Source organism: Zonotrichia albicollis, chromosome 11 (assembly GCF_047830755.1).
Source record: "Zonotrichia albicollis isolate bZonAlb1 chromosome 11, bZonAlb1.hap1, whole genome shotgun sequence".
In the NCBI taxonomy this organism is placed as follows: domain Eukaryota; kingdom Metazoa; phylum Chordata; class Aves; order Passeriformes; family Passerellidae; genus Zonotrichia; species Zonotrichia albicollis.
Window position 1 is genome coordinate 13379996 of NC_133829.1, and position 23510 is coordinate 13403505.

Consider the following 23510-nt stretch of genomic DNA (forward strand, 5'->3'; position numbering starts at 1 on the left):
GTGGCTGGAGCTGCATCGCGCAGCGTCTGCACGGCCACAAGTGCTCTAATTTAATTAAAACAAAAAGCAGACGATTATCTCAGGGCTCAGGACGTGCCCATGTGCGGGTTCCCTGCGGCCCCCGGCGCGTAGGGCTGCGTGTGCCGAGCCCTCAGCGCCCGCGGGCCCGTGCGCGCCTCCTCCCGGGGCCGGGGCCGGGGCGCGGAGCGGGGGCTGGCGCGCCCCCCGCGCCCAACCCCCGCGCCGGCCGGAGATGGTTCAGTCCTGCTTTGCATAAGCCGCCTTTGAGCGCTCCATGTGCGCGGCGGCGGGTGGATGCCGTGGGGAGCGGGAGGCGGCGCGCTGAGCCCGGCCCGCGCCAGCCGCGCCATGTACTGCGCCTACCCCGTGCCCGGCGTGGGCAGCAGCTCCCTCATGTACTACTACAACGGCAAGACGGTGAGGGGCCGCCTTTGTCCGGGGCCGCCGGGCCGGGCTCGCGCAAGTTCGCTCCGGGGCCCCGCCAGCCCGGCCGCGCTGGGGCGGGAGCTCCCCGGGGGCGCACGGCGGGTCGGGCTCTGAGGGGAGCGGGCTGGGGCGGGGGGCTGCTTTGTGCCGCGGGGGACGGGCGGCCGCGCAAGACCCGCCGAAGTTTGTGTTCCTGCGTGCCCGCGCCTTTTCTTTCGGGGTTGCGGGTTTGGCCGGGGTTGTTTCGGGTTTGTTTTTAGGCAGGGCCCTCCCCGAGCGCTGCGGGCTGCCCTGTGCCGCGCTCCCGGCTCCGGCGGCCCCAGCCCCGCGCAGCGGCGCGCACCGGGCCGGCCGCCAGCGCTGCCCTGCCCGCGCCGGGCGCTCGCCGCGGGACTTCGGAATCATCAAATGTTCCTGCAAAGGCGGGAGGGGGGAATGCGGATTCCGGAGGGGGGGAAGAAAAAAAGTCTCTGTGGATTGAACTTAGTGGAAGTTGGACGAGGTATTTCTGTTTCGTGGTAGATAGTTCTGTTTTTTAAATTAGAAGACCAGTTCTGATTTTTGTGTGTAAGAATTAGCATACGATGGTAAATTAGCAACCGTGTGTTTCTTCCAGTCTGTTTATGTTGTATGTGGTTTTGGCTTTCTTCTGTTTTAAAAATAGTATTAAGTAGGAAAAGGGGAGGTGATGATACTGATCTTTTTTTGTGGCTTTTTTTTGTTTTGTTTTGTTTCTTTATTGCTGGTCCGCCTCCCGTGGGCCTGTGTGAGTTTTGCTTTCATTAGTAAACTTTTTTTTGCCAAGATTTTTGTTAAATGGTAATTAAAATATGAATCTTTATATTCATAAAAGACGCTGTGTACGAGCTTCTTGAATAACAGCAAAGACGCTGGAGGAGAGGTTGAGGAATCAGTAAAATCGCTTGGTCTCTATTTCATTTCCTTTGGTATAAATGCCAGCTGTCTTTCAAATATGAAATGATTTTTCTTTCATGTCTGCTCCTAGGCTAAAACAATCTGTTTGAAGTTTTATGTGAAGATATATATAAGACTTAAGTAAAATTAACTATACAATACCCCTGAAGCAAAGGGAATATAACTTGCAGGGAGTTTTGATTTTATTCTTTCTAGAGCACAGATCACTCTATTACAACATTTCTCTTTGTTCTTGTAGCAGGAAAAAAGGCTTTGATCTTATTAAGTATTTCCAGGCATATAGTAGATGGAAGTGCTGGTACTGTAGGAGGGCATGGCTTGAAAATTGATAGCATGTGCCTGTTATGGGTCAGAGGTGACCTTTATGAGCTTGAAAACTTAGTAAATAGATGACAAATCATATGATCATCCTATATCATGTTGCCCAAGGTTTTATTTAATTTTTTTTTTAAATCTTAGGAACTTTTACCACTGTTTCTCCTAGGAATATTGCAAGTTTGCCTAAATTACTAATTTAAATATACATAAGGAGGTTATGTGGAGTTGTGGGATTGGTTTTTGTGTTAGCTTTTGAAGCACGCCTCTTGGTGTGTATGCCAAATCTTTGTATGAACCTTTCTACAGTGAGAGAACAGTACATACCCTAATTTTGATGTCTTTGTGCTTTTATTTGTATTGTCTGATAAATTAGTGGTTGCTAGCATGGAGCTCATTGTTCAAGTTGGAGATTTTTATTTAGATCATTGTATTAGATTTTGGGTGCTGACATTCCTCAATACCTGCTAATGTATACAAAATTCGATTTATTTACTCACAAAATAAGTGAGAAATCACATGTAGAAAATGTGTAAACTTTAAAATGTGAAAAAAATATTTTCTTTTTTTCAATTTCTTTAATCTGTAAGCCAAAACAAAGCTTAGTATTGTGCTTAAAACCAAACATAGGAGCAGCCCAATGGAAGATTCGGTGAGGACTGGCACATATATTAAAGCCTGAAATATAAATCAGAGGCTTTTACTGTTAGAAGAAGTTCAGTTTTTTAAATTTGTTTTAGGAAGGACACATCAAAGTAAAAATAGTGATTTAATACAAATCCCTTGCTGAGGAGTGAAATTTTACTGTTATGTGTGATAGGTGCTATAGGAAAAAAAGATATGTATTTCAAGAATCCCCTTTAAATCAAAAAGAAAAAAGTCCTAATCTGTTTCGTAAAGAAAATAAAGCACTTGCACTGCACTAGACGCAGCCTGGTTTTTTTGTTGTTGTGTTTGGGGGTTTTTTGTTTCTTTTTTTGCCCTTCACCTGTTGACATTTAGAAAATACTCTCAGTTTAATGAAAGCTTACAGCATTTTTGTATAGAGCTTTTAGGAAAAAAATTTAAAACTATACTTAAAGATTGTTTCTATCAATAAGGTTTTATCTTCTCTTTCAGTCAAGAGCCATGCTGCAGACCTCAGCCCCCCAGATGCTCCAAATACCTAATTTCCATTAAAAATAAACCTGCAGAAATATTTAGGTAGAGATAATAGCACAAATGTAAATTATGTCTTTTTGTGTTTTTTTTTTTTTTTTTTAACTAATGCATAATTAAGCAAACTTTGTCATTCACTGTGACCATTTCATTTAGATTTTAGGAAGTGCAACAGTACCGAAATGATATTTAATAGAAGTCTGATACCATCTTTGTGTTTAAAAGTAAAATAGACTTGCATGATTCCACTGTTTTCAGTTCACCTACAAGTATAAAAATAAGTTAGTTATTTTCTAAATGTACTGTAGAATTATTTAAATATAGATGAGAATGCAGTAATGTGTCAGTTATCACCAAAATAAATAATTTTTGCAAAAAAGATTATATTTTATATCACCTATTACTACTATTTAATATAAGAACAGATTTGTGAGTGTACTCACTTTATTGTTTTATTTTGTGCGTTTTATGGGTTGATTTAATATACCAGTCTATGTACAAGTATATTTTATTATTAAATAAATATTTATTTTTTTCATCATATGCTGAGATTGAGCCCTTCTCCAGGGTGGAGAACCTGCATCTTTTCCAGCAGATTTCTACAATGCCTATTTAAAAAGGACACAAAAAGAGTCAGGAGATTTAGGTATTTTGCATATACGCAGTGTGTTGTGATTTGCTTTTTGGTGAGCTAGCTTATGCTGGGATATTTTTTGAGAAAATACTCTTTTCCTTGAGAGTTTTGAGAGCTTTTTATAGACATGTTGCTGATGAGCACATGTCTAGATGAACAAATGTGCATAGATGAACAAATGCAGCGGGTGTGGGGAGAGCTGGCTGTGTTTGGGGTTTTTCCTGCGGCCGGCACCGAGCGCTGGGGCAGAGCAGAGCGCGCGTTGATAATCCCGGTGATGCTCAGCTGGCACGGCAGCGTGCCTGCCTCTGCCTGATCTGCACTCACTAATGCACTAAGGCTTCCAACCGCCATGGAAAATGGTTTTGGTTTGTAAATTTTGGAGCAGCCAGGTGCTAAGATTCAATTTCGCTTTTATTAGTGCTGGGCCAGCTAGTACACAGGGAGGAAGGTACAATTAAGGCTGTTCTGTACCATATGCTGCCCACAGCAACTTACACAAGGTCAAAGCTAACATTTGTGAGTCAGGACAAATACAAGATCATCTGGAAAATCTCTAGGGGTACGTGGCTGTAGACATTGAGTAAAGAGAGGTAGTAAACACTGGTCAGCTGGATTTTTATTTCTTTCTGTTTCTCGCTCTTTTCCTTCCCCTCTCCATCCCACTGAAAAACGATGAGTTACAATTCATCAGCCCAACAGAGTTTGCCCTGCTCCGCTCCACTGGGTTGAACTGCCAATCTGCTGAGCAGCGCTCCCCTGCCAGAAGGGTGTCTTGACTGCAACAAGCTTTCTGAATGCTTTAAAGTGAAGGTGCTGTCCATTTCCTTGGGCACACGACAGCAGCCAGGGAAGGGCTCAGGTGCTGGATGGGCAGTTCTGGATTTCTCAGAAGGTGCACACCAAGGAGGAACACGCCCCGTTTGCTCCCTGCCTTGGCTCCCTTTAGCACGTGCACAGCAAGGTCTGCCTGGAGAAGTGCAATAGTCTGTGCTGGAGGTGCAGGACCAGAGAGTGGCTTCAGAGAGCAGAGGGACAAATGGAAAAGGTGGCCTGTGTCACTGCTGCGTGTTTGGGGGGGCACTGCTGGTGCTGGGGATTGCTCCCACAGCTCGAGCAGCCTTCTGAAGTACCGGGAACAGGTTAAGGAACAGGCAGAGTAGTTTCAAGTGTTCTGGTTTTCGTTTCCTGAAAATCTGAATTCAATCAGGAGTTTTTGAAGACATAGTTGCATGTGTCCCTTAGTGACAGCATGATTTGAAGAGTGTGGTGAAGAGATTTTGCTTAGGAAATAAAATATAAAAAGAATCTTCAAGCACTATATAAACACATATTTCTTCCTAATGTTGTTTTTGCTGCCTTACCTTCTTTTTCTTTCCCTCTGTAGTTCACACTACAATAAAAATAAAAACTACTAATAATAATAAAAAACAAACCAGGCCAAGAAGTTTCTCTGTACTGAATTTGAGATTTTTGCTAAGTTTGTCTCTTGCTTTTTAACACGACTTTAAAATTGTCTTTCCCTAGGGAAGAAGCTGGGAAGTGCTTGTGCTATGTATCATTACAGTGGGATTCTGCATTTCAGAAATACCCAAATAGGCATGTATAGCATGCCTAAACTGCATAAACATTTATTTAAGATGGAATTCAGTTTAGCTACTCTAAGAAGTTTGAATTTTATACCATCCTTAAAAAATACAGTTTGATTTGTGGACAGGAGTGTTTTCTTAAAGGAGTCTTCTATTTTCATTTTGGATGGTGAGAAGGGTTTTTTATATACATGAACGTTTACAGCTGGTATTGGAAACAAAAGTATGTTTGAGGATGTGGTGATACTGACTTAGTACACTAGGGCTCTTCATTTTATCATCTTGCTTAAATATTAGTTAGACAAGAATTTAGATGGGATCTTGGGTTTGGTTGGATTTTGGGGGTTTTTTTTTGAAGCTTCTGTCTTGCTGTAAAGAGGAACATGGAAAACTGTAGTGAATATTCTACATTCTTGAAGTTTTAGTATATGATTTTGTTCGAAATACAGTAAACATGAAAACAAGTTTCCTTTTCCTAGAACTGCCTTTCAGCAAAATTAGCTTTTGCTGCAAAACCTGCAGATAATAGTCTGTAAAGTTCTGCCACATGTACAAATCATTCATCAGTGCGCACTTGCATGACTGATGCTGATGGAATGCAGATAGGCTACTTAGCAGAGTTTACAAGCTACAGAATAGGTTATTCATCTTTACTGGTTTCAAAAAATTCTGTCTCAAGCAGCTTGACAAATATTTTCCTGAACTTCCAAGAATTGCTAATAACTGTGCTTAAATGAGTAACATAATTCATAATTTCATAAACAGTGTGTGTGATGGGAGCCTTGGTCTTGAGATAGCATGAGCTCATAGGAAGTAAGTTTGGTTGCTTCACTGCTGGTTTTTTAATCTGCTTTTAACATTAATATTAAACGGTGATAAATATTTAAGAATTTGAAACAGGAAAATTGCCTGGGAGGATGGATGCCAACAGGACTCCAAGTGTTATATTTATTAAATGCATTTATAGAACAAGACTTGGAAGTTTTATGTAGCATAAAATTTGGTAAACCCAGATCTTCAAATTATTGTTGAAGTTACTGGCACCTGTATTATTAAAGAGGCAACAGTGAGTAATATTTGAAATGTTTTAGATATATTAGGTCCATATAAGTTTCATGGTAGTGTTCATTACCTGTGGTAATCACCAAGGCAGATTTCAGAACTGGGATGATGTTTCTGTTTTGTTAAATAAATCAAACAAATTTTTAAAAAAACCCAAATCAAAAATCAGATGTCGTACATCTAATGTCTCTCAGCTCTGAAGTCAGGCCCGCCACTACCCCAGCTAAAGAAATCTGAATTGTCATCCTTCTTTTCCTTCTGGAGAGATGTAAACCAGTTCAAGGGTGCAGGAGAGACTGATGCGGGTCTCTGACTTGACATCCTCTGCAGCCCGTTTGTCCTGCTCGCCTCAGCGGAGGCTTTCAGCCCTTCAGGAGCACTGCAGCATTAGGATTGATGTATATATTAGCACAGCTCCAAAAAAGTCGAGTCCAAGACTTGATAAGTCATGTAAAAAAACTGGTTTTGGCTTGCGTTTATCGGGAGGGAATTTCCCATTCATAATGGGAGAGTGTTTTGCTTGTCAGCATGGAGGCACGCTCGGTGCCTTTGGCCACAGTGCTTTGAGGGGATTAAAGATGGGCTCCTCTTCTACCTGCTGGAGACAGCCCTCTTCAAGGAGACTGCTAACAGGCTGACCTTTTAACAGTATTCCTTCCTTGTCTTAGCGGGAATGTCAGCCAGGAAAAACTGGTTTGATGCCTCCTGGATGTCAGTGTTATCAGTTTAATAGCTAAAAGAGGCCGTCTTGAGCAGCCACATCATATTTTTAACTGCCTTACTCAGCTGTTGCAGAAGAGAAAGCCCTTAAAGTAGGACACCGAGTCCTGCTGGGGAGCCGCTGCACGGCCATGCCAGCAGCCACGGGCATGTTTGGCTGGGGAGGGGTCCCACTGCTTGTGGGCCTTTCAGAGCGAGCTGGCCGCTTGCCCTGATGCATTCCCCACTTCAAAATAAAATTTCATCCCTTTTGTCAACTTTCTTATTTAAAACCTTTGTATTTTGCATCTCATAGACTTTGGGTTAATTTTAGTAAAATTTCTCCTTTGCTTTTAAATTTTGTTTGTAGTAACGCAGCACAAAAATTATGATTAGGTCATTAACCAGAAAAAACCCGGCGCTCATCTGCAGGTGATCAGATGACATCAGAGGCCTGGTTTTAATTTGTGGGTAGTTCTGATTGTAACTAAAAGAGACTCGCTCCTTTTGTGGAATTGGCTGGCTATTTCCCCACATCTGGAGTTAATGAAGTCTTTGAGACCACATCAGTTGTGTTTTGCCGCAAGAACCCTTTGATCTGAAAAATCTAGACTGGCACAAGTGCAGCTTCATAACATTGCAGCTATGTTTTTGCAAGCTATAGTTAAGATACCAAAACAAGCAGAAAGTATATGAAGTTATGTGTCTGTGCTAAGACTTTCATGTAGCTGTTTGGAAGGGCCTCTTTTACGTTTATATAATTCATAACATTTTTATTATGTTAATGGCTTGTACATACATATTTGTAAATTATACATTTGTAGGAGCTTTTAATTCCCCTTCTGAGATAGTGTTTAATCAGTTTTTATAAATCACCCAGTTATGTAAAATGTTAAAATTTCTGTCTGAAGCTTGTATTTACAAATCTCGTAGATAACGTTGCAGTTTAAAAGAAATAGAATTCGTCACTGTAGGTGACTTCGCATTAATCAGTGTACATCTCCATGGCAGTGCTAAATGTCATAAAGCTTTGTTTCCACTGCTGTCCTGTGACAGTGATAGATTATCCATCAGCTATAGCATATGCTGTGTTATTCTGCACAACAGAGAACTTGTAAATTAAGCCCAGTTTTACCTAATATGTTTGCAGTCTTATAAGTGCGAGTATTTACAATTTGACAGAGTGACATTTCTGTTAAAATATGTCCCAGGCATGGAATATACATGCATTCATCATATAGAGTAAATACATATGTACTGCGAACATTGCTCAGGATGTATTGTCATTCTGTCACTCAGGTCTGGTAAGCATCTCTATTTTACGTCTATTCCATAAACTGAAAAATTTCGAGTAAAATATTGAGCAGCTTTCCGAAAGGCTTTCCTTCCGAAAAAAATTTCATTTGTTGTCAATAAAAACCAACGGTAAACAAGCACGTAACTTAAAGTTTTGAGTTTTCCACTTGACTCCTCCTAACCAGGTGTCTGTTTACCTGCTGCCCTTTTCATGGCAGGGCTCATCCCGACAGCTGTGCCCTTGTCCCGGTTCCCCCGTTGTGGGATTGCGGGGATTTTGCTGCAGCGGTGCCGCTGGGAGCGAGGCCGAGAGCGCCGTGCCTGGGCGCGGGTGATGTCAGAGGCGCTGGCTCAGGCACATCCCGGCCATTTGTTCCCACAACAGCAGCGCTGCAAAAGCGTTCGGCAGCGGGAGGAGGGGGATTGGGATGCAAATGGAGCGGGACTTGCCCACTTCACTATCCTCAATGTCCCTATCAGAACAGTCCGCCTCTGGGAGCACAATGGTTCTTTTTTTAGGGGAACTTAGGCTTTTTTGTTGGTTGGCTTGGTTTTCCTGGCCCTTCTCTTGCTTGGTAAACAACATCTCAGAAAGACCAGGGAGAGTTGTGAATGCCGTAGAAACATATGTGTGCCTGTACGTGCATAGGAGGGGATCAAAATAATCACTTTTGAATGTTAGGGCACAGTGCATTTTTGAAGCTGCATTATATAAGCCTTAAAGTTGTGAAATTATTCATCATATATGTATTTAGTAAGTCATCTGTATTTAACAAATAAGATAAACAGTTAAAAATACCACAGTTTTTACTTCATAGGAAAAAGATGCTCCAGTTTCAATGTTACATTTTTTATATTTTTTGCTGTCGTATATGTTAATTTGCTTTTTATTTAATTTCTCTTCTAACACACACTAATCATTGCAATATTCAGTATAGAACAACTACTTATGGGTAAAGTCCTCGACTCTGTGAATACTGGGCCTTGTTCATTTTACTGAACTTATTCCTGAATACACTTTATATTTCTTCTTAGAGTTGCTGCAGTGAAAGACTTTGAGTCATTATGTTTATTTGGCATCTTACGTTTTTAACTTGAAAAGAATATTTGTTGCTCACAAGTTGAGAACGGGCATTCCACTGGTGTGTTAACACTGAAAAAACAATAGTATTGCTTTTCTTTAATGCTAGGCCAGTGTGAAAATTACGTCGTTGGTGTTGCAGTTTTAGGATTATTCCTGAGGACATGCATGCTCTGTTTCTGATGGCTCTCCAAAGGCGTGCAAGTTTCTGAATGGGTGATAAAACGGCTGCATTAAAACCTTTCCATTTGTCACTGGATGTTCTTTTCTTTCTGATTGTTGGGATGCCAGCTAATTAAATATTCAAATAGGCATACAGTTGTTTTAAAATAAAATTTGTTTGGGGCCCAGTTGTTTTATCTTGCTTTTTATCTTGAGCAACAAGTCTGTGCGAGTCATGTACTTAGAAAGCAAAATCAGCATTCAGGCTTTTATCAGGCCACCTGGCTGAGTTGGCACACCAGAAAGTGTGTTGTTAGGATCATTCTACTGTAGTTCCTCTGTACTGTGGCAACTTGCTAAAAAGCAAATAAAACAAGGGCAACAAATGCTGCGGCTTGCTACACTGTTCTTTTTTTATTTGTGCTTTCTCTCTCTATATCTGTATGCTGTTGTGGTTTTTTTAATGCACGACACCCAGTTATTGCTAACCTGCTTTTATTGCCCTCCAATATGTAGGTGTATGCACCATCCCCGAGTTCTGATGATTTCAACAGAGAATCTCCAAGTTACCCATCTCCTAAGCCACCAAGCAGTATGTTTGCTAGCACTTTCTTTATGCAAGGTGGGTAAAATGTCACTTGTCCTTTAGGGAGAAATCTGCAGTCAGACACCGTTTACTGGTGAATGGAGAAGTGTAAAGAGAGCATATTGTGCTAGAGCCTATGGTTAGGTTTTATATACTTTTGAAACAGCTAGATGAAGGGAACTGTCTGTTGATGTAAAGTTTTTCTCATGACATTAATTGCTGACCGAAATTTAAAGGGATTACACACCAGGCCAGATGGACAGAATTCCCATCCTTTGATTTGTAGGGGCTTCAGAGCAGCACACTGGAGTGATAGAGAAAAATGAGGTGGGGGCTTATTGACTCTTCTGGAATTTGACTGTACAATATCAGCTAACAGTCTTATGTTCTCAAATGCTTGTATATCCAGCATGCCAGAAAAAAGGGGGTTGCACTGAACGAAACAAGAGCAGAATCCATTTCCTCAGCCTCACGTCACACAGTTAGCTCGTGCTGCAGTCTGGTGAGGGTTTGGAGCACGTTGAGAGCTCAGTGTCTCAGAACAGGAATTCACAGAGCACTTCACTTGTGCTACAGAGGGGAAGGGGAACTGCACTGACACACAGGCTGAGGCTTATGTAATGTAGTCATTTCAGCTACTTAAATCTGCTATTTCGAAATGTTTTTATATTTTTGTGGTGCTAGGGTATCTTAGACTATAAATTGCTTGTTTTAGGTAAATAGGTGTTTTGCAGTATATGTTTATGATGAGTTCTGTTTGGCCAAACTTCTTATCCCTCCACCTCCTTTTTTATTATTTCTTTCAGTCTGGACTTTTTATCAACACTCTTGATTTAAATCTGGCCTTGCTGAAGGTCTGTGTAATTAGCAGAAGTGCGTGGTATTTTCTCAGCTGTGGTTGGATTATATTTCAGCTATAAAGCCTCTGTTGTTTCTTTGGTTTTTTAAAAATAAATATAGCAACAGTGTGGTGGTATGAAAATAGAAGATGCAGTATAAACTGGTCACCATTTCTCCACTGATATTAGTCTTGGTAACTGAATTCTGTATTTGTTTCAAATAATCTTGTAAAGGAACAGAGAAATTAGTATTCTTCATTAAATGCATTTTTCTTATTTTCTCTTCTGCTGAAAAAATACTACAAAAAAAGATGGGACCCACAATTCTTCTGACCTCTGGAGTTCATCCAATGGCATGAGCCAGCCTGGCTATGGTGGGATGCTTGGAGGCTCCTCTTCCCACATGTCCCAGTCCGGCAGTTACGGCGGCCTGCACACACACGACCGTTTGGTAAGACTCAGCACACATTAGTCTGTTTATAGCTGTGTATGGAGATCTAACTGATGAGAATTAACTTCTCGTTTGCTGCTCATGTATGTCAGGTAAAAACCCAGTTAGAAATCACAAACTTTGTGTATTACTAGATTTATGTCCTTTTAGTTATGTCTGTTGTATAAATAAAAATCTGGCTGTGTAGTGGTCCGTTCAGAGGTTGGATGAATCCCTTTCTTCTGTAATAAAGAGCTGGGTGTTACGTGTTTGGTATCTTAAAATATCAACATTTATTTAAGGACTACTTAATGTCTTATGTCTGCTTCTCTTCTCTGCAGAGCTATCCCCCCCATTCAGTCTCACCTACAGATATAAATGCCAGTCTTCCTCCGATGTCCAGCTTCCATCGTGGCAGTACCAGCAGTTCACCTTATGTAGCTGCCTCACACACTCCACCTGTCAATGGATCTGATAATATTCTGGGTAAAAAGTTCTTCCTGATTTTTTTTTTTTTCATTTTACAAGAAAATGAAATTTAGGGCTGCATGACGCACAAAATTAGTAAGATTTAATTTATGACACGCTTGTAGATCAGGAAGAATTCACCACTGTGATATTTCTATCCTCAGTATGGCTGACATAAGGCAAATTATTTTTCAGTCAGCTTAAGACTTTCCCATTTATTTGCTTTCGCAGTCAAGCCTGTGCTCAGGGACTGGGTGGCTGTGACTTAGTGGCCACTGTCCCTCCGTGGTTCAGTACATGTGCGGGCCCATGTGGGCAGTTCTGGCACTGAAGTTTGCAGAGCTGCTCTGGAGAAAGGCAGGAAGGCTGCTTCCAAGGGGAGGCTGATAAAGTGCATCGTAAATTCCTCTCTTAACAGTCTGAGAGATTACAGAGTAGCCAGTATGGTGGCTGCTTTAGCCTCCTCTGTGCTCACCTAGGAAGAAAGAAATAGAGGATGATCATCTGTTCCTTGCACATATTTGCTGACCTTGAGATATGGCTGTAGAAGTGAAATGCTTGTAGATGCTCCGTGTTGGTTCAATAGGATTTGCACTTAGCTTCATTTTGAGGAAGTGTAATTTAGTTAGGGTGACTATGTTAGCTTTGATTTGGGAACATGTTTTAGACCAAGATCTTTAAACAGAACCCAGTTAGTGAATCTGCATGGGAAATGTAGGCTGGAAAATCCAAGTTTGTCACAAACTTGGAAACAGTGAGCATTGCATTATTTAGATTTCTGATGTGAATGGCTTACATTCACATTCAATACATTTTTTGGCTTTAGAAGTTGATAATTGGAGAAAGAAGATTTGCTTTTAAAGGGTCTGTCTTCTACAGCAAAGCAGATATTTCTGAGGATTCAGTTCCTCTCTGTGTTTCCAATTGGCAGGGCTTCAGACTTCCTCTTGGCTTAATGGTGTGTGGAGCAAAAGGGCACGCAAAGCTGCTGACATGCAACTGAGAGCAGGGGTGACAGCAAGCTTGGTGCATCAGAGCTTTTCAGGGACTTCTTAAACTAAAGATGAGAGCACAACACAGGGAATTAGAGCAGGGGGAGCAAGGAGACACACAAGGAACTGTTCTGTGAATTTGGCTTTAAGAATTAATTAAACGTGCAGCACTTCATGATAGCAGTTTAAAAATGAGCTGCAATAATGTAATTTTCTGATTTTGATTTTCTTTTTCATATTTCATTAAAATTAGACTATGATCCAAGAAAATAATTTGTCTTTTTCTAGCTGCTTTCACTTGTTGGTCTTTAAGTTATCACAGTGGTACTGTGTTTGACTTTTAAGAGAAGAGCATCTAAATGTAAATCTAATTGTTTTAATTAAATTTTTAAGTCTAATGAGAACTGATTCTATTGACACTGACTTCCTCAGAAAATCAATTTAAAAAGTGGTTGCTCAACTCTATGTGATGAATAAAATAATAAAAGTAAATAAAATTTCAACTTTAAAAATAAGTGTTGGGTTTACTTTCCACATTACAGGAAACAGAGGAAATGGTGCTGGAAGCTCACAGACAGGTGATGCACTTGGAAAGGCGTTGGCATCTGTAAGTAGCAGTTAGAATATTCAGATCTGAAACACATATTTTAATCTATTATTTATGTGTCATTCATTTCATAATATCAAATCAGGAATTTTCACATATGAAGGCAAGACAATATACTATGATGCAATTTCTTTTACTAGAAAAATGTCCTTTTTAAATGCAAGCTAAAATGCTTTTATTTGAAGAAGACTCATTCTGAATTGCTTTTTCTTCAGGTGATCAAAAGATTTAAGGCGGATCTGGTTTATAAAGCGGGTTAGACAGAGTAAAAGATAATCATAAAAAGTTGATTTTAATTTTTTTTCTGTAGTGTTTTAGGTGAAGTCAAATATTTTTAACATTAGTCTTAGAGCAGATCCTGCCTCAAGGTTTTAAACGTTTTCTCAATGGCCTTAGAAAACGGAGAGGTTTTGAATGCTGTATTGTATAGCTATAATCTATGGAAGAGCCTTTAGAATGGTTTATATGCATAAATTTAAACTTTTAACTCCTGTTGGAATAATGTAAAACATGGTAAGTATCTTCAATCTACTGTAAGTTCTGTTTCCATATGCATGCATACAGTAATTATTTTTTCATTACTACAATCAGATGTGCTTTTTATAAAAGAGTAATTGATACACAGCAGCAGAAATTTTCAGAATTAGGAATGGTGGCTGGGGAAGCACTTCGTATTTCTTGTACAGAGCAAACTTTGCAGCCCTGAATGACCGTCCCTGTGTTGGGTTCTGCATCCCTCACCTCATACCAGTGAATGCAAATGTGCATGTTCATGCAGATCCTGTTACCCTCGCATCCCTCACAGGGTCATATGTTAAAAGATTACCAGATCTGATAATGTCTGTAATGTCCATATTGGGGAGGAGAACTCTGACCTACTGGCTTTGAGGAGAAAAATGTCCCTGTTGCTTTCAGGGATTCAGCAAGTAGATAACAATTTGGGAGTCCAGAGGGCAGTTAACGCTCCCTTTTGCTCTGTTTGAGACCTGTCAGAAAAGAGCTGGGATTGCTTTTCCTCCTAGCAATGGCAGTGCTCACATACTGCAGGCTGTTCATTGCTCTGCAGATGTATTTGGGTGTCTGCTGTTCTGCAGCCGGAACAAGATTTCGTTGTTAAGTCTGACACGCTGGCCAGTTAGACCTGCGGGACTTCGTGACATTTTCCACTGCTCTCCTTTCCTAAATGATTTTCTCATCCTTTCAGGTATTTTTGTCCAAGTCACTAGCTGAGAAAGCCAGGCTGATGTTTTGAGGAAAAACTAAATATATTGCGAGTGGAAGTCAGGGCAGAAATGTTTAATCTAACTGGTGGGTGGGCTCTGGTTGTCATAGAAACTTGTTTCTGTCATCCCGTGTTGTTGCTTGGCAGGAGCAGCCAGGTCATTCCATAAATCATTTCTGTCATAGCTGATGGTGATGCATTCCATCTGCTCTATCAGTGCATGCCATAGTCTGCACACTTCAAATCCCTCGCCTCATCCATCTGCTTCCCCCGCACCCCGCAGCACGCGCACCCAGCACACTCCCTGCGCTCCCTCGGCGAGAGCGCGGCTGCCGCGGGCCCAGGAGGGAGCTGGGCTCTCCTGCAGGTGAAGCTGACACACATGAATTTTGACAGCTAGGAAATCAAGAATATTTTTCTGTTTGAACAAAGTTTTATTCAAATACTGTGATTGTCGTGCCGCCTTTTTTTCCCCTAAGATGCCACTGTGTTCCTTTCTGGTTTTGGCTTTAAATGCTGCTGCTGCAACTGTTGAGAGGAATTTCTAGTTCTAAAATTCTGGTGATGTACATCTCACAATAGGCCTTTCATGTGTGAAACATCAGAGGATACGACATTTGTTCTTCAGTTTAGGTATTAAAGACCATACAGAATAGTATGTGATTAAACATGTAAGGCCAGATAATACATTTGCAAAGGTTCTTTTATTTTAGGTTTAAGCCTGGATAATTGTGGTCTTAATCTCAGGGTAGGCAAGAAAGAGAATTGTACATGAAAGTATTTACACAAAGTTCCCAAAGCCCTGTGGATTATGCATTAGTTTGGATAATGAACTAGTATAGATAGAAAAAAAAGAAAATCTGGGTATTCGTGCCATTTCTAATGTGTTTCCCTGAACATTTGCCAAACAATAACCCTTTAAGATTGTGCCCATGGAGGGTTATATGGCAGGAGAAACATCTGGTTTATTTCATTGCCTAATGCCAAATCAAAACACTTGGTCTTTAATTTAGAGGAGATCAAACAGGAGGACTGTTTAACTTTGTTGATTATATCAGACCTCTTTGTGATAACTTATGTTTTGATTCCTACCTCAGCACTGGGGTAAAGGCCTTTGTACCGTCTCGGTAGTTAAATAGCCACTGGTCCCTCCACAAAAGAAAAGAAAATGTAGGGAAGTTGACTTCTAAAAGTAATTCATGAATTAAGTTTCTTTGTTGCTTTAGACTCAATAACATTAACATAACAAAGCCTAACTGAAATGTACACTGTAGTGTTTAAAAAATTGGACTAACAGCTCCGAGGTTTGGCTCTGCAGGCTCTCAATTGTGCAGCTTTTGTCTAAGAGCCTTTTCATTAGACCCTGGCATATTGGCACCCCACTGATTGGAATGGACCATGACTGATAGGAGGAGGAGTCTCATTTGTTGCAGTAAAATGAGTCATGTTACCGTTTAAGCCTGGCAGAAGGTGTCAGGGTTGTTCATCATTGGTCATTTAACAGCACAGCAGCCAGGGACTGCATGCAGAATGAATCCTGACCTCGTATTTTAGTTGAGGCTTTGCTGTACTGTAGATTTTCCCTGTTATAAAATACAGCAAAATAAAATTGGCAGGTACGCCCGTGGAAAATGAGCAGTTTCAAAGAAAACTTTGTAGCCTTTGACTTTATTTTAATTTTTTGTATCTTATCTGTCTGAAACTCTCTGCAGTTCTTATACTGACACCCAAGATTTATTTTTGTGCTGATGTACAATGCATGAATTTCCTCCGGTAGTATGAGGTAGTTTGTTCTAAATATATTTCCTTTCTAGCATGTATGAAAAGGAGGAAGCATTTCCATTAGGGAACTGATGGTCTTTTCTAATGGAAAAGTACAATGTACCAGGAAGGAGCATGTGGTCTATCAGGTCCTGGTTTTGTCAGTTCAGAAAATACAATATGGAACTTAATGAAGTTATTGTCAGCTAAATGCTGAAATGTCATATTGTCTGTGTGAAGAGACATCAACCACACTGCCAGTGAAGATTTTTTTAACTGCCATCTGATGACTAACAAATCCTGGTCTCTGCTCAAGTAAAACAGGTTTGAACTGATGACCTATAAAAATATGTTCTGAAGTCCATAGTCAGCCTCTAAATCTATTAAATTCCCTTCATAAAATGAATTTTCCCAGTGTCTTGAGATTTTAGTTTTTAATTAAAGCTTTAAGCATTATGTCTTCTATTTTTACCAGTAGTTTTTAATTTTATTATTAGCAAGAAAAGAATCGTTATAAGTTTAGTATCTCAAGAGGCCAATTGATACTGAAATAAGAGAGAAGCATTTTATGTGCTGCAATACATTGCAAGAGAAACAAAATTTCAAGTTTTTTTTATTTGGTAGGTACCAATAATAAGAGAGCCTAAATGCTTTCTTGGTGTTTTTGTGAAGGATTAATTTTTAGCAGATAACATGTGTTGACTGCTAAAATCTCTCTCTAAAATTTGGAAAGTCATCATTCATTGGCATTTTCCTGAAGTTTTGTTTGATATAATTAGCTGTGTACTGTGAACTCTTATGTGAATCGTTCCCCTGCAGAGACAAAAAGGCTGTAATTTCTGCTGCTCTTAAACGAGCAGGAAGGTCAGTTATACTTGTGTCACTATCAAATACAGACTGTGCTTATTTGGACAGCTGCTTGAAAATGAAAGTTCTTTGGACATTTTTAGAGCCTTGAGTGTAATAAAGCAGAGCTATGATTGAAGGATCAAATTGCATTTTTTATCAATCCAGACTCAAGAGTGACAATTAAAACATGAAAAAGAATTCTTATAGTGTTTTTCCTGTGTATTATAACATATATTGATATGTAATCTCTTTGTCTGTCATCAGATTTATTCTCCTGATCATACCAGCAGTAGTTTTCCATCGAATCCATCAACACCAGTTGGGTCACCATCGCCTCTTACAGGTACAGACTGGTCATTTGTCAATACCTTGCTTGTGGTTTTGAAAATGTCTTGTTGGAAATCAGCATTAACTTCCTTGCATAACTGCTCGTGCATTTTGTTTATTTTTCCATTGTAAAAAAGAAAATTTATAAATCCAGATTCATAGACATTTTGTTAGGGGCACTCTCTTGAGTCCTGGCAACTTGCTTGGAAAATTAGCAAATCAAAATAATGTTTGGAAGCATTAACTGACCATACATATGAGGGCTATAAAGATATCTGTACGGATTTGCACTGTTGAGGGAAAGAAGAGTGATTTGATTTGATTTGATTTGATTTGATTTGATTTGGGGTTTTTTGAGCTATATGTTAAAGCTCTGCGGCAGCTTTCAGTGACAAACACAGCAGATGTGTGTTCCCTCTAATGAAAATACAGTAGGCTATGAGACTATCCAACTTGTACACAAGATAGCTTTTCATTCATATATTTCATGAATGTTTTCATTCTCTGGGAGAAGAATTTCTGGCATTTTTTAAAATAAATGCTGTGTATTGCAGGCACCTCTGTCACCTGTGCTTTGTGCATTTGTAGTGTGAATGTGGGCAGAAGCATTCCAGTGTGGAGATGAACTGTGGGCAGCTGCCTACAGCTATTAGTGCTAGTGCAGCTTTCACAGACACTGTGGCCTCAGCTGTCTAGTAAAAGTTGAACAGCTGTTCTCCATATAGAGAGGACTGTGAAAGCTCCATTGACTTAAATTTGTTGTTTAACAAAGAACTAGAATTACAAGTAAGATGATGTAACTTTAACCCTCTTCTTTCCTATAGTGCAATTTGTTAAATTATTTAACATTTATACAACAGTCTGTTCCCATGTTCTCTGTTGTTTAATATATCCCTGCAGGCTTCTGGCCATTGGTCACTTTTTTGTAATTGTTGTGCTTCTTATAAAACCATAAAATTACCTTAAGGTGAAAAGGGTACAGAATGAGCTTAGCTGAATGCTTTTGTACTCTAGATGAATAAATTAGTAAAGGTATTGCATGCAAAATGCAGTCATAATCATATGGCTGTGAATATGCATATCTTTATATGCAGTGTCACTCAAAACCTCCATCATTCATGCTTCACTCCTATTTAATGGACACTGCTCTGGTTTTCTGTGGATGTAATGGATTAATGAATATCTGACATGGCTTACCTGAGCAGCTGCTTTGGGCATTTCTTTTCTATTACTGAATAATCCATGTTGAATTGAGTAATGATGGGATTAATGGGATTTTTGATTCAGTGATTACAGTTGACAAAAATGTTTTGTGTATTCTGTTGTACTGAAAAGGCAGATCAGACCAGAAAATTATTATTATTTTCTTTTTAACATCAAAGCAAGTATGGAAAATATTTTGTGGCTGGAAGAAAGAAGTTCTGACATTTCCAAGTATTTAAAATTATAAAGAACCCAAAGAGGTTTTTTTCAAGAGTTGCCTAATGAGATACTGCACCTCGTTTTGTAAGCGTGAAAGCACTAGCTAATTTCTGAGTTTAGAATACAAGTTTGAGGTCACTAAATTTGTGTTTTTGCTGTTACTGTCTTTGCCTGTTGCAACCTGTATGAAATGTACAAAATTTGCACTTTACGTTCCTTATTCTGGATTCTGATGGTTAAGACAGTAGTAGACATAAACAAATAACAGTGAAGTCCTTTTCAGGCTCAAACTTAGCATCTGCTTCACATTCATGCCTTCCCATCCCCTTTAATTCCAGTGATACAGAATTTATCAAGCCTTTGGTAAATTGCTCCAGTAGTTAATTACCTTCATTTATGAATCTGGACTTTTATCTTTATTCCCAGATGAGTCACTAAGAACACGGTGAAGCACAATGTGAAGTAATTACTACTGCATTTATTGCTATTTATACTCCTGGTAGCCATTTTCTGTCTTGACCCAAAAAGTTATTGCAGATAAAACAAATGTTTTATGTGTACCGAAATAATATATTTTGGAGCATTTTAGCCTTCGTTGTCATTTTCCCCTTTTGCAATTAGGTATTTGTTTAGTTAGCATTCATAGTATTACAGATTGCTTAAGTCATAATTTGCCCATGCTTTAATTGTGAGTTAGGGTAGGAGCACTGACACAGACCAACGTCATGAGACCTTGGGGTTCATAAGCTCATGGCTGACTCCTTGGCTCTTCTGTTGCTGAAGGAGGATTAATGACGTTTTTTAATTCAGTTAAGTAAAAGCTTGGAGAACAACTTGATGAAAACCCCCAAGTATTATGAGACAATAGTGCGTGTCTTGCCTGCCTTGCCCTCATTTAATTTCTAATTTTACATAAACATGCCCAGAGCTGAGCATCTTGCATAGTTTTAATGATTGTGTACACGCATGTGAAGTTTATATAGGGATCTGAATGGTGGGAGCCTCGGTATTTTAAGAATCCTTGTGCAGGATCAGAGGCATTCAGGAGGTTTGGTGGGTTCTGAGGATGCAAAGCCAGCCCTCTGCAGCTCTGAGTGTGTTTGAAAGGGGAGCCAGAGGATTAGTGTTGGGGAGACTGGGGGTAGGAACAATACTGCAGTGATTGCTGTCGGTGACCCCTGTAAATCCTAACACTTGCCTGGCTTATTTGTTTTTTAATGCTGCTGTGTTGGTGCTGCCCTAAAAGCTGCAGTTGTTAATTGCAGGGCTTGTGGTGCCAGGATGCTTTTTAACATAATTGGTGGATTTCATGCACAAACTTCTAGGAGGGGGAGTGGAATGAGGCAAGCAGGAAATCGGTGCCATCTGGCAGCGTGCAGCCATGGAGGCAGAGTGCCACCGCTCGGGAGGAGCCCCGGCGCTGCCGAGGTGTCACTGAAAGCTGCAGGTCACACTTGGCTTGCTTGTTCCCTCCCTTCTTTTCTTTTTGCCTCCTTCATGAGATGCCCCACTCACAGTTTTGTTCTGGGCTTACACTGCAGAAATAGGACTTTGTTCAGTTAAAGCCCCCAAACAAACGGAAGAGGTGCCCGGGATTTCAGTCTGCTTGCTGCTCACCTGGCCACCCTCCTGCTTCATCCCTGTGCTGCAGGGAGCAGTGCTCTGAGCTCTGATAGCAGCAGTGCTCCTGACCACAGTCCTGTCTCTAAAAATGGAGTAAGGGCAAGGAAAAATTTGAACATTATGCTAAACCAAAATGCTCCACAGTTTTTTCATTAACGGTTATGCAGAAATAAGTGGGACTCCAAGCATTATTCCCAAGTTCAGGAATGAGAGCAATGCAGACGGAGACTACAGGTCCAGACCCAGAGTAGCTGTGTGAAGTGAAAATCGGTAATTATAAACTTACTCACTGAATTCTTTGTATTCTAAAAGAGAGTTCCAGCACAATTATGGCAGCTCTGGACTTTCATGAAATAGGAGATTTTTATTATTTTTTAATTAGAAAGGAAATATTTAGGTATTTTAATAATTTTAATAGCTATGCAAGCTGTACTCTTTTTGTTAAATAAAACCTTGTCTTTAAAAGGTAACTACTTGCAGCTCTCTGAACAAAGGAACTGTAATGTTATTAAACCTTTTCCCAGTTTTCCAGACGCACAGCTCTGGCTGTTATTGAAAGAACAAGCCCACAGGCTCTTCCTTTAATGAGCTGCGTTGGATTGTATATCCATAATTTATTAATGTAATTGCTGTATTATTACATTTGTATGGCTGAAAGGAAGCTGTCTCTAATGGCCATAGAATTTCATGTAGTATCTTTATAAAAGATGCATTATTAGTTGGTGAGAAAAATGCATGTTGTACTACTTCAGGCTTTGTGTTAAAAGTACTGCTTTATTAGTTATTACATTTCACATCTAATTATTTAAAAAATTTACATGATAATTAGGTATATTTATGTCAGATTAGAATGGCTATGTTTTTGAATATGAAGTGTATAGGTAATACGAATTTAATTGTCAATTTGTTGCACAATCAATGAGTTCTTCTGCTGTGATTTACCTTAAGTATATCTGAAATACCAAATGGGAATGACTTAGATATATTTTTACTCTTCTAATTTTAAAATGGTATGGTATACTACTAGACTAGATAAAGCTTTGAGATCCAGTTTTAAGTTTTTGCATTTAGTAGAGAGGTGTCATAAAAATGGTTCTCCAGTTCTCCTTAACTTGGTGCCTATTTGATGACTTCAAATATTTTTGTTGCGTATTTATATTAACCATATAAAATACATATACATATACAATATAAAAGACATATACTTTCATATACTGAACAGAATCTGAAGAAGAATTCAGCAGGTCTTTTTTGGTGACACATGCAGAAGCAGGTATTTCAAATATGGTGTGTGTGTGTGTACTTAGTCCACTTTTTAATGTTGAAGTACTTGGACGATGTCGCCGCTTTTGTCACTGACAGTGATCTAACCCTGCAGATGCCAGGATATGAAAATTATCCCTCAGTAAGGCAGAATGAAGGAATTTGTCCTCCTTTGTATACCCATATGTTAGCTTACCTTTATGCAGAATATGTTGGGTTTAATTATGTTGAGAAATACAGTCTCTGCTTCCCACTTCTGCTGTGTGAATCTGTGCACTAACCTAGACAATTTTGACAGGTGCCAGTCAGTGGTCGAGGAGTGGAGGACAAGCCCCCTCATCTCCCAGCTATGAAAACTCTCTACACTCCTTGGTAAGAATTGCTGAAAGCAACATAGTACTTTTTACTTAGGAGTTGAAGGCTTGGTTTTGTATAAATCCTGCATATCATTAAAGGAAACAGTAGGATAGCATTACAAATGAATTCTTTGCTAACAAATGGCCTGTTCAGTTGAACAATATAAGACGTGCAGGGTGTGTCTTTCACCATCTGTTCCTTGGGCATCAGGCTTCTGTGCTGAGGACAGCTGGTGCTAAAGCGCTGTTATGAGATTCTGGTACCTTTTCACAAATCCATAGCTAATTCTTATCTAAAGTTCAGTCTGGAGAAAGATAAAGACTTCATGCCTCCGCATTTACTTGTGCTTGCCCCTCTCTCCCTCAAATGGCTGTCTCCAGGGCTTGTGTGCATTACACTGCTATTAAAGTATTAATACATTTTATTTGTAATTATTATTTGTTGTTGGGAATGTTCATTTATTAATTAAACATTTTACAGAAAAACACACAGGCAGTAATCTACAGCATTGTAAATTTTCTTCTTTTGAGGATTCAGCAGAGGATTTCACTTACTGACTTCCTTCTTACATTTCCGATACAATATTGGGAAGGAAACAGGGAAAATTTGAGGGAAGGTTTTGATTACTTGCTTAATATTTCTAGTTTCCACAGATATAATTTCTATTTTTTTCTGTCTAACAAGAATAAATTATAAGTTAAATCAGATTTCTTTTCTTCAGTATTTTTGCAATTAAATATAATGGTTATGTACATCTTAGAATCCTAACATAACTGCAGTGTTAAATATTAGCCTTTTCTTATCTTAATATAATCAGATCTCTGTTGCATTAACTTGACTAACAATTTATTGCTGACATGCACATCAGCTGTTTCCTCACCTCTTTTTTGGATTAATCTTAACCTGTGCTTTGCTTCCTGTTCTGTCTTGACTTTGCCAGAAAAATCGAGTTGAACAGCAACTTCACGAGCATTTGCAAGATGCAATGTCCTTCTTAAAGGATGTCTGTGAGGTACTATTTCACTTTAGATGGTGCCTTTTTGTGTTTCAATTAACGCTTCCTTCGGATTCCCCATTAAAAACTTAAATTAGTGTAGTGTGTGACCCATCTTTTGACTCCAACATCCTGCTATTTCAGTTTCTAGAGCTGCAATGTCAGAATTGGTTTTGCTTTGGGTTTTTTTTTTTTTGTATTCCTTTTAATAAAAGAAAGTAATTAAAAGAAAGTAATTTTAAGACAGACTTCGACAGTAACACAACTCGCTTTTATCTCTGAAATACCTAATCTGTTTGAAGGTCCATTTTAAAAAATGGTAACTTGAAGTTTCGTCCAGTTTTTTTTGTAATGCAGATTCTCAAAAAACCACTGCCTCTCTTAATTGTTT

General features: G+C 39.5%; 1 protein-coding gene and 1 long non-coding RNA gene across 15 annotated transcripts in view; one reads left to right on the plus strand and one right to left on the minus strand.

Annotated features, from left to right (window-relative positions):
- Positions 1–23510, plus strand: part of TCF12 (transcription factor 12) — a 161622-nt gene that overhangs the window by 122099 nt on the left and 16013 nt on the right. For 6 of the 14 annotated variants that reach the window (XM_074549408.1, XM_074549406.1, XM_074549410.1 and 3 more), the window contains 7 exons: positions 9896–10001; positions 11116–11255; positions 11576–11720; positions 13237–13301; positions 17398–17476; positions 22067–22140; positions 23066–23137. In XM_074549408.1, the coding sequence (XP_074405509.1) occupies positions 9896–10001; positions 11116–11255; positions 11576–11720; positions 13237–13301; positions 17398–17476; positions 22067–22140; positions 23066–23137 (681 nt within the window). The other 8 variants (XM_074549411.1, XM_074549413.1, XM_074549412.1 and 5 more) reach the window with 6 other exon arrangements.
- LOC141730575 (uncharacterized) lies at positions 3903–8582 on the minus strand. The gene is made up of 2 exons (XR_012582161.1): positions 8334–8582; positions 3903–4773 (listed from the first exon to the last, which is right to left on the minus strand). It is a non-coding gene; the product is annotated as an uncharacterized LOC141730575 (long non-coding RNA).